This window comes from Diachasmimorpha longicaudata, chromosome 14, assembly GCF_034640455.1.
Source record: "Diachasmimorpha longicaudata isolate KC_UGA_2023 chromosome 14, iyDiaLong2, whole genome shotgun sequence".
In the NCBI taxonomy this organism is placed as follows: Eukaryota; Metazoa; Arthropoda; class Insecta; order Hymenoptera; family Braconidae; genus Diachasmimorpha; species Diachasmimorpha longicaudata.
Genome location: NC_087238.1, coordinates 6,235,804 through 6,255,123, shown reverse-complemented (window position 1 = coordinate 6,255,123; position 19,320 = coordinate 6,235,804). Strand labels below are relative to the sequence as shown.

General features: G+C 40.1%; 1 protein-coding gene across 1 annotated transcript in view; it reads right to left on the bottom strand.

The window, feature by feature from the left end:
* The window catches only part of LOC135169203 (uncharacterized), a 30,816-nt gene extending 12,138 nt beyond the window's left edge, over nucleotides 1–18,678 (bottom strand). Inside the window, exons 1-7 of the mRNA XM_064133960.1 lie at nucleotides 18,341–18,678; nucleotides 15,783–16,706; nucleotides 13,845–14,101; nucleotides 13,328–13,715; nucleotides 12,893–13,151; nucleotides 11,878–12,754; nucleotides 11,696–11,795 (exon numbers count right to left, since the gene is read on the bottom strand). Coding sequence (XP_063990030.1) covers nucleotides 11,696–11,795; nucleotides 11,878–12,754; nucleotides 12,893–13,151; nucleotides 13,328–13,715; nucleotides 13,845–14,101; nucleotides 15,783–16,539 — 2,638 coding nt within the window. The 5' untranslated portion in view covers nucleotides 16,540–16,706; nucleotides 18,341–18,678. The remainder of the gene's footprint in view (nucleotides 1–11,695; nucleotides 11,796–11,877; nucleotides 12,755–12,892; nucleotides 13,152–13,327; nucleotides 13,716–13,844; nucleotides 14,102–15,782; nucleotides 16,707–18,340) is intronic.
* Nucleotides 18,679–19,320: the final 642 nt, after the last annotated feature.

The window sequence follows — 19,320 nt, the reverse complement described above, 5'->3', positions numbered from 1 at the left end:
ACCGACCAATTGAATATGACCAATAAAAATGGGACTAAAATGGCTAATTAATTATTTCTAAGAGATCTGTCAGCCCCTCGCTCTCCCTCCCTCCAATCAAAGATATATCATCCCTCCCTGGAACCGGCTGAAACTCACCAAGAAAGCGAAATGATCTCTAATTACCCTTTCATTCCACAGAGTAAATTAGTCAAACTCCGTACAAGAAGCCCCTCAAAAATGAAAAAAAACTCTCCACGAGTCCGTAAACAACTCGACGACACTTTCCACTTTATTATCTCAAGGGTCATAAAAAACCCTCGGGCAAAAATACGGGGGAATATGTTGAATCTGTACAGTGAAAAAGACTCAGCGTGAAATTGGTAATTTACGGGAGTTTAGAGAAGAAAAAAAAATCAGGATTATCAGGGAGCAGAGTAGACTCCAGAGGACACTCAGTAGATAAGAAAGACAAAGGATTATCGAGTATCTACGTAGGGGCGGGAGGGAGGGATGCAGCTCCTCATTTCTCTTTTTCATCCCTTTCAATTCACCAGCGGAGAATGACTTCACTACTAAATCGTGAAGTTGGAAATGGCAATAGACAGACACAAGATAGAGACATATGAAAATTAATCAAGAGAATTTATTAAAAATATTAGTACGAGGGGTAGGGGGATGAGAGGTGCAGTACTTGGACGGGGCTTTGGCCTTTCTCTCGTTGGTAGCACAGAAGTGATTCGAAAAAAGGGGGAGGGAGGACAACGAGGTGGTACGAGGGGGTGAAATGACGGGGTGGAGAAGGGTAGGCGGATGGAAAGTGGTGATGGGGTGCTCGCGAATGTCCGTGGTTGGGAGGTTGGGATTTAAGCGGCTTACAGTCGGTTACCATGGCAACACCCACACTATAACCACCGAGTGAGACATAAAATTCGAAAGAATGAGAGACCAAGGTACAAACTAGTCTTCCAATATTTATAGAAAAATTTAACTCTACGTGACGAATACAGAGCAAATTGGGACGTAGTCCTTCTGACATGTTTGGGGAGGGATCTTATTGCACATTTATAATAATAAAATAATTGTTTCTATTCACCCCCCTCCCCCCCGTGTACTATTTTTCAAATGCTCCACGACTTGTTACTAATTTTTCGTATCATCATCATCTTTAAATTATTATTCGTGTGATTGAAAAAAAATCTCTGCAATTTCCGCAGATTTTTAAATTTATTATTAATAGTTTGACTGACGTATCGATAGTATCTGAATATCCGGTTATCGTAGATCGCGGGTATTACGATCGCGGTTTTATCGTAAATGTATTCCCGTTATTGACAGTCGACGAGACACCAATCGATCATGACCTTTGCCACATCGTTTAAATGATAATATCGCGTTTGACGAGGGCTTCTGTCGCTCATCCTAGTATTTGCCTGGTTTTTCATGGGGATCACTGAAGGGAGGATTTTCAGTCGTCAGTCAGTGCTCCCAGTATCCAGATAGGCATTACAATAGTAAGTCGCCGATTATAGGAAAAATTCATTCCTTCATACAATATCGATTGTCAGGTTAATCTGGCATGAGTGAGCTCAGGATTTAGTGAAGCACAGAGGAAAAATTGTACAATTTAATGTGCAAGAAAAAGATTTTCTTTTAATCCATTTGGAAAATTGAAGGGGAAAGGTTTTTTTCCATGTGATTGTGGGGCCTGAAGGATATCCAGGGCCCTCGATTTTTTTTTACAACTGACGAAGCAGTTTTTGTACTACTTTTGTAGTCGACTAATCGACCTTTCCTATAATCCATCATTTCACTCATTTTTTTGAACATTTTGCAACGATTTTAGCTTCACAAAATATTCTACTGAATGAAATAATAATTGATGGCAATTAATTAAATACCATAAGAGGGAAAAACCGTTAACGCCGGTAAAACACGCGGTTCATTAAAAACGAAACCAGTATAAATAAAACTAGGATAAATAAGAGAATAAAAATGCATAAATGTGACGATTCCAGTGCTTGGTGATGTTCTGAGGGGGCGGGGAGGACACGAACCCCCGGAATTTCCATATTAATTCGTTTGAGTGGTGATGGGAATGCGCAGACTCCCGCAATTCCATTTTTCATGCGGTTAAATGAGAGAAAAATTCAATCTATCTCCATCTACTCTCCGTTCTCCATAAATTTCATAATATCGATAGCAGTCACATGGAGACAATGAAATTGATTGAATTAATTATTGAATTGTCACGTTTACCCGCTACTCCTCACATTCGATTTTTCATTCGGCTAATGGAAGTGAAGTGATTGGATGTGATCGTGAAAGTGAAATAATAATTTACTTCCTAATTACTGAATGTAGACGTCTCTGTGCTCAGCAGAAGATTGAAAAACAAAATATATGTGAACTAAAAATAAAAACAATTCGTGTCGAACATCACTGGTGTTATAACTATTTCCCGGGGGTGCCTTTCCGATGGCACCACTCTCCCCAATTTAGCGGCCCCTACTGGAAGGGGTGGGAATAGAGGGGTAAAGGGTGGCGGAGAGGAGGAAACGAAAAATAAAAGAGAAGGGCGCAATTACTGGATCAATGGCTAATCTGTCCCGAGAGACTTTGTTTCTCCCCCTTTGTATTTCTCTCTCGTTTAAATTTTTTTTTTCCCTCCATTCGAGGAGTTTTTGTTTAACTTTGGTGCTCACTGGTCCACTAAAATAAACCCTCTGGTTTGTGGCTGGATTTTAATCGATTATTATCGGGCCTCATGCGGGTTCATTCACTCGTCTCTACATTTTTTTCGCTATTTTGTTTTTTAAAGCTGTTTTTTGATACACAGAGGTAAAAAAAAATCCCAAAATTATTCGTCACGAAACTTAATCGTTCCCAGAGAGCTGTCACAAAAGAGCTGGACAATTTTCAACTCCCGACGGGGATAAGTTTAATATTTCTCTCGGTAGATTTTCTCGCACGACAAAAATCCACACAGAATCACAGAGAAAAGTCCCTGGAAGTCCTTAAAACATTTTTTTTTTTTCAATTTTTTATTTGAATAAAACAGAAGTGTTGATCTCTCGTCCCAGCTACCGCAATCCTCTACGTAGATTACTAACGTATATAGTATCTTTCTTACGCTTGCTTGGCTCTACCTGGCAAATGCGCCAAGTAAACACTCGCCACCGCCTTCATTACTGAAGTTTAGCTCCTGACGGAGACTTCCATTTTCCGTCCAGTGGAAAAGTTTCTATGGTATACAGACTAAAAAGTCGGATGGAATGAAGAACTTGAGAGTAAAGAGACGAAAAAAAATGGTGCAGTGCAAGAAAGAGTCGCAGTTTTTTCTCATTTATCTTGAAAAGATTGAATTGTCATGTTTAGGGTGGAGGGAAAAATGTGGACACCGGGACAACTTAGGGCCGGGGCAATGCTGATAAACAGGCCTTTGTTTAATTGTATATCGCTGGAGAAAATTAACACGCCTGATTCACTCCGCGCGATTGAGACATTCGTTTTTATTTCTGAGGGAAGAAAATTGCTCGGGAGAATTAAATTCCCCCAAAGTTCCCTCAAATTGTTTATCCACAGGTTGCATTTCGACGTCTGAAAATTCAGGGAGTACGTGTGATAGTGGAGAAGTGGATAGGCAAAGGGCGTTCCCTCTTGTACTCAGCAAAAGCCCCGTCGATAATCGAGTTTGCGTGTCTCGAGTACACTTGGCCGTCCGGTAATTGATTCACGTAATAGTGGAAATTAAATTTCTGCATTAGGGGGTGGTACGAGCATTAGAGCTGCCCTGCCCATTCGCCCAAAAAAAAAAACTGAATAAAGTTACCAACAATTTGAATAATTGCCTCAAACTAAATAAATTTCCCCCAGATCACTGGAGATTGAAAAAAAAAATGATAGTCATCAACAAGTTTTAATGAATTCCCATTGCAAATGAGTGATTGACGAGCAAATGAGGGGGAGTCGAAGGAGGAAAAATGATAAATAAAAGGCTCGAGATAGAATTTATAAATTTATCGCTGAGTAAGGCGTTGTCGTCCGCACGATAAACCGAATCAATTTAGCGAATCTCCCGCGAGCAAAGTCTCATGTATCTGTTGAAAGGAGAAACGCGCGTGCGTTATCCACACATAAACGCGCCAACAAGGGGTGAAGGGGGTGATGTCGTCCCCTTCTCGGCCATTGAGATGCCGATGGTGAGGCGCAGGGGCATTCGGTGAGATAACGTTTGGAGGCTAATGTTTGAAGTGAACAGAGGGGCCAGGGGCCAGGTCACCCATTGGGGTTCTATCCTGCCACTGGCATTTAACAAGCTCGTAAGCCAAATGACTCCGGAGTCATGACAACGCCGGCGTACGACCGGGTCAACTAGTGCCAACTGGTGCCAAGTTGTGTCAAATGGACTGTCAGCCAATTGAGTGGTTGTTGGGAAACAAAAATCGTCATTTGGTACAAATACATTCCTCACGATTATTTTTCACTTTTTTTATTTATTCACGTGAACTGATTGTTAAAGCGCCCGTCGAGTACCAGAAGTTTTTTAATCAGGAAAATTGCTGGGGATTTTTTTTTAATTTATTAAGTCTCAACGTCTAAGTCTTGATTGGATGGACTGGATTTTCTCGGAATTTCTTCGTGAAATTTGCGAGTTCCAAAAATTTTATTTGTAATTATTTGATTTTTATTTGTTCTATGAACAAGATAAACAATTTTCATTCCCTGATTGTCGAACAGCTCACAAATCTAGCTGACGACTGTAATTTGTAAGCGATGAATTATTACATAATTGTAACAGTTTGTGAATTGCTTTCCTGACATAGGAAATCAATTAAATTCATGTTACTGATTTCCTCTTTGTCATCGGAATCCTTGGCCTCGGTAGTACACGTCTAACGATGCGCGATTTATTGCGAAAAGAATGCTACGCTCGATAAACTCCCCCTTTGAATGGCTCAGCGCATGCTCTCTTTTTCCATTTTCCTTCTGAGAAGAAAAAGAGGAGACCGAGGGGGGGAAGTGAATGAGAAGTAAATACAGATAAACAGAAATTTTATGAACAAACAAACAAACCGGACTGCAAACTCCCATCAAATGTTTACCGAGAGTTCAATAAATATATGATAAATAAACCCCCACAAGTGATTGAATTTGAATTTCTCATTACATTGTACACTAATTATTAAGTAAATTGCAGCATTGAAATATTGAATGGCTATTGCATTTTTCCAAGTGAGAATAATAAAAACAATTGTTGAAAATTTAATCAATACAAGCCAGACAGCGATAACTCTATCGATGTTTTTTTCCGGAATTTTCTTTTTTCCACTCGACGAGCGGATTAGAGAAGTTAATCGCAAGTGCACAGAGCAATTCAAGGGGTAATTGAAAGGCAAACGGGGCATACATGGTGCTAACGTTATGCATAATCCGATGGAGTAATATCACAGGGCTACAGCGCATGCGGTTGACGGTTATAAACGCTAATAGAGAAGGGGGTACAGGGTGGATGATGGAATAACAAGGTCTCGCGTGACTCTGATTATTACGAATTAGTCATAAATTTTGTGATCGTGTAAAGCGCACCACTATTTATCCGAGGAGGCTACCACGATGTCCCAACGTTAATTAAAAATGGAGGAAATTTTTTTTTCCCTCCCAAGGGGTGAAATCGGTATTTTTCCGCACGAGTGCGGAAAACTAGGCACAGAATTCTCGTCAAAAATATTGAATTCCTGGGTATTTTTTTCAAATCAAATGGCCTCGAATAAACCTCTGGCTTCCCTCAAATCAACACCCGGCAACTCTCATCCATAACACTCATACATGGCACCCCCCAAAAGGGGGAAAGATGCAAAAAAAATTGTTGAGAAGTGGAGAAACCTGAGGAGATATAGACAAACGAATGGCGGGACTCCAGTGGTGGTGTGGTGAGGCTATTGATCGAAATCAAGGGGGAGAAAAGAGCTCAAGGGGCGGAGGTTGGCTTTCCCCGTCTACCACCAATCTCCATCCCTAATTCATGGGGTTTTTTTTCCCTCGACATTTGTCTCGTAAAACTAATGTAATTTCTGGTGTTATTTCACGAAGAAAAAAGGATAAAAATGCAGATGAGTGAATGAAATTATTATAAACAATGAGAGAAATTAAAAAACATTGCAATGACTTGATTTTTAATTTTATTTTCGATTTTCCGAAAGTGTGATCCGAAGCAAATGCAATTGGAATTGTTTTATTGTCAAAAAGTCTTCCTTTGAAACATTAAAAAAATAATTAATGAAAAAAAATATAAAGAAATAATCAAATACCAAAGAGTTCTCATAATACACACAAAAGGGGTGGCTCACATCCAAAGGGATAACGCAAGTGCGTGTACGTTAATACGTGGGGGTATATGAGCGTTGGCTTGTACAAGAGGTTGGAGAGGGTCGACCGAGCGAGACAAAGCCACCCCTTCCTCCCCGCCCTCCCACACCCCGCTGTTCAAACAGCCCCTTTATAACATCGCGCCATGAGACACACGGGTGGAACGTGGACGAGACCAAAAAGGGAGAAAAAAAAAGTTACGACTTGCAATTATAACTTTTTTTTTTTTATTCCAACTTTTTTGTTTTCATTTTTGAGGGGAACAAAGTGTGTAAATTATTTCACATCAGGTGTGTGTGATAATAAAACACTGGGGGGATATTATTCTTCCGTCAGGCATGCATTAAAGTATTAAAAGGGGAATTAAGTTGTCAACTTTTCATAGAGTTGACTTTTTGATATTTCAGAAAGTCAAAGGGCGACATGAACAATGTAACATTTGTATTTTTTAATTTTTACCGAAGCGAGAAATTGTTGAAAGAAATGATTTCGTGTCGGAGGATAAAGCGATGGAATAATTGATAAATTATAATTGAATTTCTGATGAATATGCAAAAATTTTTTTATTATTACGATTTATAAAACATTTCCCTGGAATAATTTTCAAGCAAAGCCAACCAAAGGATAAAAACCGTAGAAAAAATTCTCAAAGTGTTTTGTGAATTGTAAAGAGATTAAAAAAAAACGTTGACAATGGAATGAAAGGTAATCTTGGGTTTCTCTATTATGTGGTAAACAGAAATTGAGACCGGAAGCTCGAATGGACCACCTGGTGTCGGTATATTAGTCCCCAATATTTTTCCCACACCCTATACTAATTCTTCGGCTATTATTAATCCCTGTTGTATTTATGGTTCGTGAAAAATTGCCCCCTTCCCCCAGTCGTTTGAAAACGCGGTTTTACGGACATTTTGACAGCGGTGGGACACTGAATACAGTGACCCATTGAGTAATGATGTTTGTACAGTTCAATTCGAGTAACTCACTTGTTGAATATAAACAATACTTGTCTCTCTCCCAGTGATTTTTCATTCTTGAGCTCATATTTGGTATTTCGGTATTAATAATATTGAAATGATTTTTTTTCGGATTTTCATGGGTTTATTTGGGCTCAAACGTGGGTTTTCCTCACGTGAGGAGAACATCGTTTAATAGTCAGACAAAATTCAAAATTATTTAATGACTTTTCTTATCATCCATTATCTTGCCTCATTGATTTTCATAACTATATAATCAATTCATGACTGTATAATGAATTGTCCTTTTTTATTTTCTGACTAAATGACAATGAAATCATCATGATACTCATATCGGGTCTAGTCTGATAATAAAAATAAAGGAAAATACCTGAGTAGTAGTACGGATGGCTGGCGTGAAGGGGATGAACGAGTGGATGGGGCGCTCGAAAATCCATTTTCCCAGATAATTAAAACTCCCACACACTCTCACTTGCGAATAAAAAAAAAAAGAGGAATTTATTATCACTGTCACGGAGCCACCACAAAAAAACCTACACATACATACGCTTTTACTATCAAACACTTCCACCCACACAAATCTTTATTGCTCCCCGAGGCATCGTAACTACGGGTGAGTTAGTTTTGCCCAGTCTCTCGATCAATTTTCCAATTCTCAATGGGCCGAAATTTCACCAGTAAAGTTTTTGCAATCACGAGAGACGGAAAAACCCGTGAAAATCGATTACCTCTCAGCCAGATAATTTTTTCAATTGAAATTATCTAAACGTCATGGATCAACTGAATTAAATACCCGGAAAATTGTTTCGCACATTTTCACTCGTAAAATAAATAACTGAACAAATTACGGAGTTGAAAAAATACAAAATTTCATCCCAAAGTTGTTGAAATTTTTTTAGCGTTTTTTTTTTCATAAGAAAATTTGCATTTTATTATTTGCGGCTGAAGTTCTCGGGGATTTTTCACTCATTGGGGTATTTTTCAATGTCACCAGCATCGTCGGAGGAGACAGACGAGTGGGGGTTGAAACGCGACGCGAGACTGATGCGAAAAGCACTCACTGGCTTCACATATCCCCCCACCACTTGAGACGAATGTGAATTTGGGTGGGGTATGCGCATGCGTTGGGGATTGTCTGGCCTCTAGGCCTCTTTCATATCGTCTCTTTTTAACTTCCCTTCGGTGGATCGAGTTTTTTTTTTTTTTTATTTAGGGGATGTAATGACACGCACGCGTACTGTGAATGAGACGCGAGAGGGGGAGGAAGGGAGAAGGGGGTGTATTACAACGTGTGTGGTGTAAACGTGAGTTGAGTCATGATTTGGTGGATTTGAAATGTGATTTTTTAATCGGCGAAGGGGGGAGATACCGGGAGTTGGTGATTTGTGGGGAATTCAAGGGTGGCAAAATAATTGAATAATTTTTTTTCGAATTAAAACGCTTGATTAATTGGACTGTGTCTGTCAAATTCATTGGAAAAGCTTTTTAAAGTCGTTTCACTCATTCAAATAATTTCATTACTTTCATCCACTTTTGCCTAATAATTTATGGGGTAAAGTTCGTGACAATTTAATTTCTCAATTTTACGACAGTGGTTTAACGTTTCATTTTTTTAATTAAAAACGTTTGAATTAAATCTTTCAGCGAAAGGATTGTGTTTAATGTTTTTCACGTTTTTATTCCGGTTGTTCTGAAAATTCCGGAAAATATGCGATAAAAGTGCGCGTATGAAGAATACGTGGCGTACGCCCTATCCCTTTTTACCCCCTATACCCTCTATTTTAAACCCTGAAAAAATTCTAACCCGGACAAAAACCCGTAGTTCAAGATATTTTTATTTTTCCTCATCCGGAAACCCTCCCAGAAACATCTGTCGTCGATTCAGCACGCGCTTCCCTCCCTCCTCGTAGTTGCCATTTCTCATCCTCGTTGACCGGTTGGGATTTTCGCTTCCAAAATCACCGGCAACTCCCCCACCCCGGGTCCTCTGACTCTTCCATTCCATCCCGTGTACAATCAACGGAGTGAGAATTGACCTTGTTGATCTCACCCCGTCCCAACCCCCAAAGACCATAAAACACCCCGTTCAAAAAGCTTCTCACGATTTTCAAAAGCACGAGAGTTTGCGAATAATTCAAATTATCGTCGATATATACTGATCCGTCATCAACAATAAAAAATGAACCTACGATTGATAAATAGTTTTTTTGCGAGTGCGAAATTGCTAATTTTTATTGTTAAGGGCCGTTTTCATCACTTGTGAGTAAAATACGGCGTGTGCGGTCATCTCTAGTAGTGAATAAATGAAGAATTAATTTTGGCTTCGCATTTCGGGGGTTTTGAGGATAGGCCAATGTTTGTCGGGGCCAAAATCAATGCGTGTGCCGACGACACGGCCTCTCTCTACTCCACTTCAGCCCCACCAATTCTCTATCGACCCTACATTCAGTTTTTTCACGCTCCTAGGCTAGTTTATCTGATGATGTCAATCTGCATATTTTTCTACTGAAAAGTTATTCATCTTTCGTCGATATCTCTCGCAAAAAAAAATTTCCGGATGCGATAATGGCGCAAAAATTACTCAGAATGATCTGAAAAAAAAATAGAGACCAGAAATGACCTCCTACAAGTGCCTTCATAAAAATTAAACCAAATATTTGCGATAATAATTCGAGAAGTGCAGGATAGTACGTGAAAAATAAATAAATAAATAAAAGGAAGATGTATTTTCGTGCAGTGAACTCTTAAAAAATTCACCAATGGACGTCATGGTTTAATGAAAAAAAAAAAAAATACATAAAATTGTGGCCCCCATATCCGCCGGTGATATCGATTGCCAAGGGCAGGGGAAACGAGGCAGACCTCTCCCCCTTGGTCGGATTGCGCGCCACAGTGCAGGAGGCCAATGAGGGGTGTATTGCGGTGAAGGGGCAAGAGAGCAAGGGAAACCAACAGAGGGAGAGAGAGAGAGAGAGAGAGAGAGAGAGCCAAAAGACTCAAATAGGGATATATTCACATCGGGCGTTTGTATAGGCGCTGAACGAGGCTCACTGTCGTTCGGGGGCGTAAGGGTGCAAGAGAGGGGGCTGTTTGGGGGGGGTGGAAATTGACGAGAAAGCGTCGAGAGCTCTCCCTAATTCGAATTTAGGTGTCGGCCTGGTTGCTAAGTGGGCGCAATGCGGTGTCACGCTGCGGGCATTTCTCCTACGTCTACGATTTTTTACTTTATGTAATTTAAACGTTCGATCATTATTAACTTATCGATTTGCAAGGGATCACGTTAGTCTGTCGGAAAATAAAAAGCTGAATAATTGGGCCTTGTCTACTGGAAGAAAAATTAACCGAGACGATGACGATGATAATTTTGTTATTCATAGCCATCGAATTTGTTTGTTGAAAAAAAAATTGAAAATATATTCGAGGAAAGCAAAATTATTTGGAACGCCTGAACTAATCCTTTCACACCGACAGAATATTCAGTACGCGATTTTCAATATTTGGGATTAAAAAAAAAACTGCTGTATCCCGTCGTTTATTTATTTGTTCAAATAAATACTCTGTCGGTATATTCCTCTCATGTTGAGCCCTTGAAAAAAATCGATAACACAACTGCGCTTGAGTAACGGTTCAATTATCACTCTGCCCCTTAAGGTCAAAAGTTATCATCACTCATAAGTGTATCACATTCTCCTTGAAGAGAAAAAAAAATCTATAGAAATAAATAAACCGACAACTGGGGGCACACGATGGGAAACATTAATGCGTACGGTTCAGGGGAGTCCGGAGTAGTCCTGTAAGAGGCACTGCCTGGTAAAACCGAGATAGCAGTGAAATATTGCCAGATAACCCTCGAACTCTGGCAAATATTGGCCTCAAGTTTTTATCCATCGATTCGCTACACCCTTTCATGTATTTCTTTTTCCATTTTTTTACTATCAGTCAACGACTAATGTATGTCACAAATTCACTGATAAACGTAAAGGTATCTGATAGAATGAATTAATTAGTAATGTACTCGTAAAGTCATACGATTTCCAACCATAATCCATTCTTCTTTTTTTATTTGAAAGCCCTTGTATTTGAAGGATCTTTTATAAAACTTGCAAAGTTAATTTCATCTCCATAGTTGAGGAGTAAAAATGAGGTGCATAATGGTTCAAGGAACTAATCCACAGGCTCCTCGGGGCTCTTACCAACCCCCAACAGAAATTAAAAGGGCCAGGAGGAGGGCCGAGATAATAAAATCATGGGACATTCAATAGAGTTTTCGCAAAGTCACAGAACTCTCAATTCCCAACAAATTTACTTCCGCACCACCGCGTTTCCAATGGAATTTCCTCTAATTGAGAAATTAGAAATATTGCACTCACCTGGTTGCTCCTTTTCGGGTAGTTTCTGCGGTGCTTTCTTGTCCGGAGCCTTTGGTGAACAATTTTTACGGGCGGGTCGAGCTGTCAGAGTCGGTGGCACCTGGACAATAAATTCAAGAGTTAATAAAAAAAAAATGAGGAAATAAGGAATAGAAGGGACAAAAATAAAAATGAAAATTTACCACTTTCTCAGAACGTTCTCCGGATGGTAACCTGGCAATAGATGCATCAGGGCTGTCCTCAGGTGGTGGAGGCTGTACAATCCAGTTGTACTCCCTCTTCTCAATAGGTAATCCCCACCTCTCATACTCTAAGCTCTGCGTCCTGAGTGTTTCATAACAATCAAGACAAACAACAGCGAAATCCCCATTCTCCAACAGCAAACTCTTCTCAGGTTGTCTGTGATACCTCAAGAATGGAAAATCCTTGACAGGGAGTGCTCTCACCCTTTTTCGATATGTCGTTATTCCACAGACATAGCACCAATAATCATGGGTATTGTATTGTCTCTCATTAGCAGTGATTTGTTGTCCAGCAGTGAGTGATTCATATTTTCTCCACTGAGCGAGAAGTGAGTGATAACAAAATGTACATACAAGGGCTGAACCGTCCTCCCTGAGTTGTTCAGCATTTGTTGGTGACTGGTGGCGAAGTAATTCAGGAAAAAATGGTGCATTGCGGCCCTGTGGACGTCCATAAAGTACCCGAGCGAGTGTGAGATCACTGTGAAGACCACAGAGAAAACAGTATATTGAACTGCTTGATGTGCCTGGATTGCTGGCAAATGTTCTGTCTGAACTTGAACTTGGTGGTGTTGCTATTGAACGATTGACATCCCCATTGGGATGTGGACTAGGTATATCGTATCTACGACGCTCCAGGGGGACTCTCTCGGCATCCATATTCTCCCATTGTTGGGCCAAGTGATTGACACAGTGGCTGCAAGCTAGAACTCTACCGTGACTGTCCATGCAAGCGTTCTCGGACGTTCGGGCCATACCACGGAGACAGGGAAAGTGCATTGCGTGGGAATTCATACCTTCTGGGCTTGTTGACAGCCTGGAAATTCATTCAAATTTATTCAAAAATGAAACAGATTTTCTCCGGTTCATTCTTTGTAAATATCTCAGGCATAAAAGGACTCCTGTACTAATCAGAAATATTTGTATGGATTAACAAGTAATTTTCATAACTTACCACTCCATTTGAGCTCTTGGATAGAGTCTCTCACAGATGTAACACCTGTAATTCTGACCAGATGAGACATTTCCATTCTCTGCTGGTGCCCCACTGCTACTCGGTGAATTTCTCTGACCTGAACTTTGTATTTTGACATTGGCACTCCTCGACTTAGACGCTACACCACTGGATTTGTTCAAGTCGTACGGTTTGAAACGAATATCACTGCCAGCTGAATTAGCCGGGGATTTAGCAACTACTGGCCTTGGGGATGGGCCTAAAATCAATGAAAAACCAATTAAAAAATCCATTTGAATAAATTAAATTGATAGACAATATTTTACCAATATATAGCTCCAACAATAAATTCTGGAGAGTTTGAAGACTAATGGATAACGTAGATGATAGTGAAATTACATCAAACAATTAAGCGAAGCATATTAAAAAGTTTACCTTGCTGACGAAACTCAACACTCTGAGTTGGTGGTTGTACTTCGTTATTTTCACTTCCAAAAACCTGTTGTTTCTGTGGTATGGCTTTGTAACAGATGGAACAAACTTGTACCATCCCCTGAGGACTAATGGGACTAGCTCCTGGTGGTGGTCTTAATGAACATATAAAGGGAAAGTACGCTTCTTTCTCGGGATTTGGACAGCAGTACAACAGTCTAATACTGGACGAAGGATACTCCAATGCACATGTGTAACATACAAATGTCGCTGGCTCAACTGTTGGTACCTGACGTTTGCGAAGTGTGTAATTGCGATCACCGTGAGGCGTACCCTGACGTGTGTACGCCTTCCACTGGAGTAACAAGTGATTTTGACATGCTGAGCAAGCCTGAAATAACAATTACCTTCAATAATGAATTTTTCTCTCAACAGAAGACTTGAACTGCATAAAATCGTCGAATTCTGTTGATTTTTTTGATTACTCATTCGTATCTCAAGGGGTTTTTCATTCTCTCACCTGAACTCGACCAGCAGAATCCATGGGCCGACTTCTGCTTGGTCTAGGATGCAGTATCAACGATGGAAAAAATGGTGGAGAACTGCTGGATGGATGAGGTGGTGTTGGCAGTAGTTTAGCTGCGATATGACTCAACGAACCTCTTTTAAATTCATCACCACAAACGTAACAAACTTCGGTGACTGAATTCTTATCCGGCATTGATAAATCAAGGATATCAGTGCCAGCACTAGAAGACGACCCCCCACTGTACATGGCTGCAATGTAAAAAAACAAACAAAAATCGTTAATCAATTGGACGACTTATAGTCAAATAATGTGAAGAATATTTTCGTTGTTATTGAAGCCAGTAAATACATCCGAGTGAAAACAATAATATTGTTGTATATCTCTTCCCCTCCCCGATATTCGAAATTATTTGTTAATTTTAGTCTGTCGATTTCATTGTATTCGATCTGCTTTATTCACGTTTTCGCCAGAAATTCTTTGATAATGAAAAGTGAACATTAAAACTCATACGTTTGAAAGCCAACATTCGGTCGCAAGTTTATCACCGAATGTCCCTGATTATCACACACGTGATCCCATTGACCCTAGGGCAAAGTGAAGCTACAATAGATACAAATAAACTCATTGAAAAGAAAATCTGTGAATTGTAGTGACTAAATAAATCAGAGCTGAAAGTTAATTCGATGACTTCTGCAATTCATTCTAATCAGTAATCCAACATTTTTTTTCATCCTCATTATTTTTAATCTGCTGTGTCATAACCTTTGGCTCACGATCGTTGACATTTGGATCAGAATTTACTAAAGTTCAACGTAAATAAAAGTTGATCAGCAGATTGTTTGGGGTAAATGTTGGTTCGCAGATAAACAAACAAAACGGGGAGTTGATAAGACTTGTTAAAAACCACTGCGTCACTTGCAAACTTTGTTTCTCGATTATCAGCCGCCTTTTTACAGTTACGAAATAGTAAACATAATTATAATAATCGTATTGCATAAGAGGAAGTGCAAATTGTCATGAAATTAGGATTTCCCTATTTTCAGTGGATTTGGGCGATTTTTTTTCGTCAATTCCATTCATTTTTCACACTTTTTTTCAACCACGTGGCTGACGAGATCCGGCTCATGACGTAGTTGACCCTCAAGATTAAGGTTCAATTAAGTTAAAGACTCAACAGGTCAATCTCGATAATTAGATTTTCCTGAGCATCTCCAAGAATCCTCTCTCTCCCGAAGGAGTTAAAAATACATCGCACGCGAGTTCAATACACTTATTGATTTCGTCAGAGCAAAAGTGCCAAAATTATTAATACTTTAAGCACGACGAAACCCTCCCAAAATCAAACATTCAACTAGCACATTGGGGGCATTCGTCACACGATTGGAAAGAGGGGGCCTGCAGTCGGTAACTGCTTCTGATGGAAAGGGGCCGGGGGGGATTACCTACATTATGATGCCACACCGTATTATAGACTGCAAAAAATAAATAAAACCTAGTTTTTCTCCAAAAATAAAATATTTGTGACGACTTCTGACTAACGGATGAGGGGGGACTGAATGTTTAAAAAAATTGAGATAATATTTGAATGGCCGCATACATTCACCTGTGAAAATTTACACTCCCACGCGTACATCGACCTCACCTCGAATATTTCACTCAATATATCGTAATACCATTTTACTGTAGAACATTCATTCCTAATAATTACGAGAACTGGTAGAGCAAAGTAGGTCATCAAGTACCTCAAGGAATGGGAAATTTTCCTGGCTGTTTATTGCCCCCATTATCACCCTATAATTCCATCAACTTTTCTGCTCATCCTGATCACCCTCCGCACGATTGAAAATCACCCCTATCTCGTTTTACCCAATCGCTAGTAAATTAACTCATCTAAAAATTCCCAATCTCGAAAAAATGAAACCAAATTACCTTGTGCCTGGGACTGTAAATTAGCAGGCTGTGGTGCAGGAGAGCTTCTGGGTGCATGCCTGAGATCCAGAGCAGCCTCATTACTTCCCCTATTCTCCTCACCAGCATTTCTAGGACTCTGCAGTCTCTGATGTGGCGACTCCATAGTCAATCTAACCTGCTCAATATGTCTGGCATTGTCCTGATTGACTCTGGCATCAGAGCTAGACGGTGGTCGTGTTTGTTCAGCCCTTGGTGATGGTGAATTTTGGGGCAATCTTGGTGATATACCAAGTGGTCTCGATCCCTCCTGTTTCGCCGGAATAGCAGTTTCATTAGTCAAACCAATGACTTGTGCTGCATATTCTCCCTGAAGTGTCATTTCTGCACCAGTATAGGGACCACCATCGCAACGTTTCATCCAGTATATTCTCTGGCCATGGGGCTTTGCCTCTCTCTCGAAGCTTTCCCATTGTTGCAACAGCAGTGCATAACACAAACTGCATGATCTAACAGCGCCACTTCGTGCACTCTCACCACGATAACCAATTGGTGGCTCGTGTGATTCTAAAAATGGAAAATAAGGCTCTGACGGTGGTCCACCTGGTGTTGGCTTGACTCTCAACCAGTACTGATCACTGTTACCCAGCGTACCACATACAAAACAGACACGACCACTGTGATCATCCTGAGATAACTGGTGCTGGAGTGAGGTCAGGTGGCTCGTTGGTGCTTCAATTCCTGGCTCATTCTTCACGTACAACTTGCTTTCCATCATGTCAGGAAATCATTTGGTGGGGGTGGGGTATTCTACCAGTGAATTCCTGTGACTGAGTTTGGAGGATTTGACGGGGGACTGATTTGTAGTTATTATGATTCAGTGACTAATTGCACATTTGCTCTTTGGATTTTTCTCACGCTTGCGATGGCACATCCAATCGGAATCTGCAATTCATTTCAATAGTTTTTATTAGGAGAGGGTAGATTGATGTTTTTGTTGGATTCAGAATAAGCTAGTGGGGGGAATTGACAGAGATTCTTCGGTTGTATTGCCTTTTTGGGATACAGCGACATCAGCCGTTCCCAGGTGATATGGGAAATGTAATTTCTACGTCTCAACTATCTACTGATGAATTTTCATCAGCAGACGTAACTGACGCAAGTGCAAGGAAGGGAAAAAATTCATGAAGAACTGTCACACATATCCGAACTCAGTCGACGACTGCAGAGAACTGATTAGAGGTTATGGTTGAGATAATGTGCAGTGTTCACGTACAAGTGGCTTTCCATAATATTGAGAGATAGTTTGGATGGATTTCAGGGGTAAATTAATTGGCTTGAGCAGCTGTGGAGAGCTTTTTTGCAGTGGAGGAACTTTTCAATAAAAAATCATGACTGATATTCTCCCCGAAAGTATAAAAAATGAGAGAAGATGGCGAGTGCCGCATTGTGTCACTCGATTGGATTAGCTAGGCTGTTTAATCTGAACAGAATAATTTAAAAAATTATGTTTAACTATCTCATGTCTGAATTCATGGCGGAATGATTGGCAAAACCAGTCAGAGGTTAATAGAAAAAATTGAGGGCTCAGAGGCCGTTTAGACGAATATAGAGAAAATGTCAAGATCTTTATTGGCAAACTACGGCTCAAAAAAATGGCTTCAGAACCACAAATTGTCACTTTAACAAGTTTTCATCAGTTAATAAAATCAGATGAATCGATCACTCAACTCAGACCAGAAGATTATTAGCAACTTTCCCGAATATCTGAATTCATGGGAAAATGTGGAAAGTACTCAAACATTTTGCACACAGGGTTATGAGTTCGTCTGGAGGTTCTTTAGTGGAAAATATCGTATCGGATTAATCGTATTAACGATAGTTGAATCATCTTGACGAGCAACTAGCTGTTAGCAAAAATGTCAGAGCTCCTTTCGCAGGTGAACAAAATTTCACCCAAAAAATGGCTTCTAATATTTTCCCCAAAATTGACTCAACATTCGCGGAAATTATTAAACCCACTTGCCACGAATCACACCAAGAAATTTCCTGCGGTAAACAAAACTGAATAACCTAATCACTCTAATCCGGCCGGAGGAAGGAAAAAAAGGAATGAAAATCATGTGGAAGTATCACACATATCTGAATTCACAGGGGAATGCTTCGAAGAACCGGTCATAGGTTAAAGTAAAGAGGGTCGAGGTTATCGGAGTTTGAGCATTGGAGAGAGAAAAAAAGGCGAAACAGGATTTAAGAAAAGTTATTGGGGTTAAAACCTGGATGGCTAATCACAGATGGAAATTTCACTGATCTCTGAAATGTCCCGCAAAGCCACAGAGGCACAATTTTTTTGTCCCCCAATTTTTTAACTCAATTCGATGCTGACAAAAAAATGTGGAGGTGATTCAGGTAAAACTGTGGACTTTTTCATTCTATTTTTCAACTGACGAAGGGCTTGAGACGTTCAGGAAGAGCACTGGGTCGGGCTAGGTCTCACGGGTGGAATAAAATGGTATCGGAGGCTCGAGGATTTTTTCACAGTGGACAGAAAAAATATATATATAATTAAATGGCTGTACCGGAGGGGCACCTCGTTGAAGCCTCTTCTTATCCTTTCCTCTCTAGTCTCTGCCATACGTTCTCATACACCACACCGAGCTCTCGGGTGTCACCTTCGTTGTTGCGTTCCACGTCATCGTGAATTTATTATTTTAACACACATTTATTTGTCACTTCATCACATTAATTAATTAGTTTAATGATTTATTTATCGGCCTAGCTGTGAGTGTAACTGGGATGGTATATTTATTGGTTATTAGTTTGGATAAATCTATAAACTAGTCAATGTACATAACGGATGCTACAGCGCGGCGACTTTGTGCTCACACCACCGCCATTTTGAAAAATTACAATTGGACCAGCCCCCTGACACCCCAACGTATTTCACCAACTAGCGCCCTCACAGGCGCAACGTCGGTGTTAACTCCTGTTCTATTTTATTGGTGCCCTTTTGACTCTTAATATTGAATACACCATTTTTCAATTAACAATTAAGAATGATTGGGGAGGAGTAGGAGCTCCACAAAATGCAGGCAATTGCATAATTTTTTTTTTGCACATTATTATTCCTATGTAGACAGCCGACAGGTGATTACTTTTCGCAAAACAAACTATTTCTATCGTTTGTACTAGGTTTGTACCCGTTTGTACTGCATTTATATTGTTTCGATTGTTTCTCATTTATTTTTGAATAAATCGTGAACGTAGTGACCTCTGTGTACCACAGGGGGAACTCTCATACACATCGTGAATGTGCAGGTGGTGCCCCCTGTGCGTTACAGGTATAAGACGTATGTCTCGCGGTATCTGTAAGTGGTGACCTCTTTGTGTTTTCGCCAGAACCTGGTTCACACATTTCAGTGGCTGCACCCGCAAATCAAGTCGCCATATTTGTTTAGTATTTCAAGGTGACAATTAGACTTAGACAAGTGACAACGCCAGTCCCAATTAAAGTCCGGAGACTGATTAATAATGGAAGTAGTGAATTATTGAGAACAAC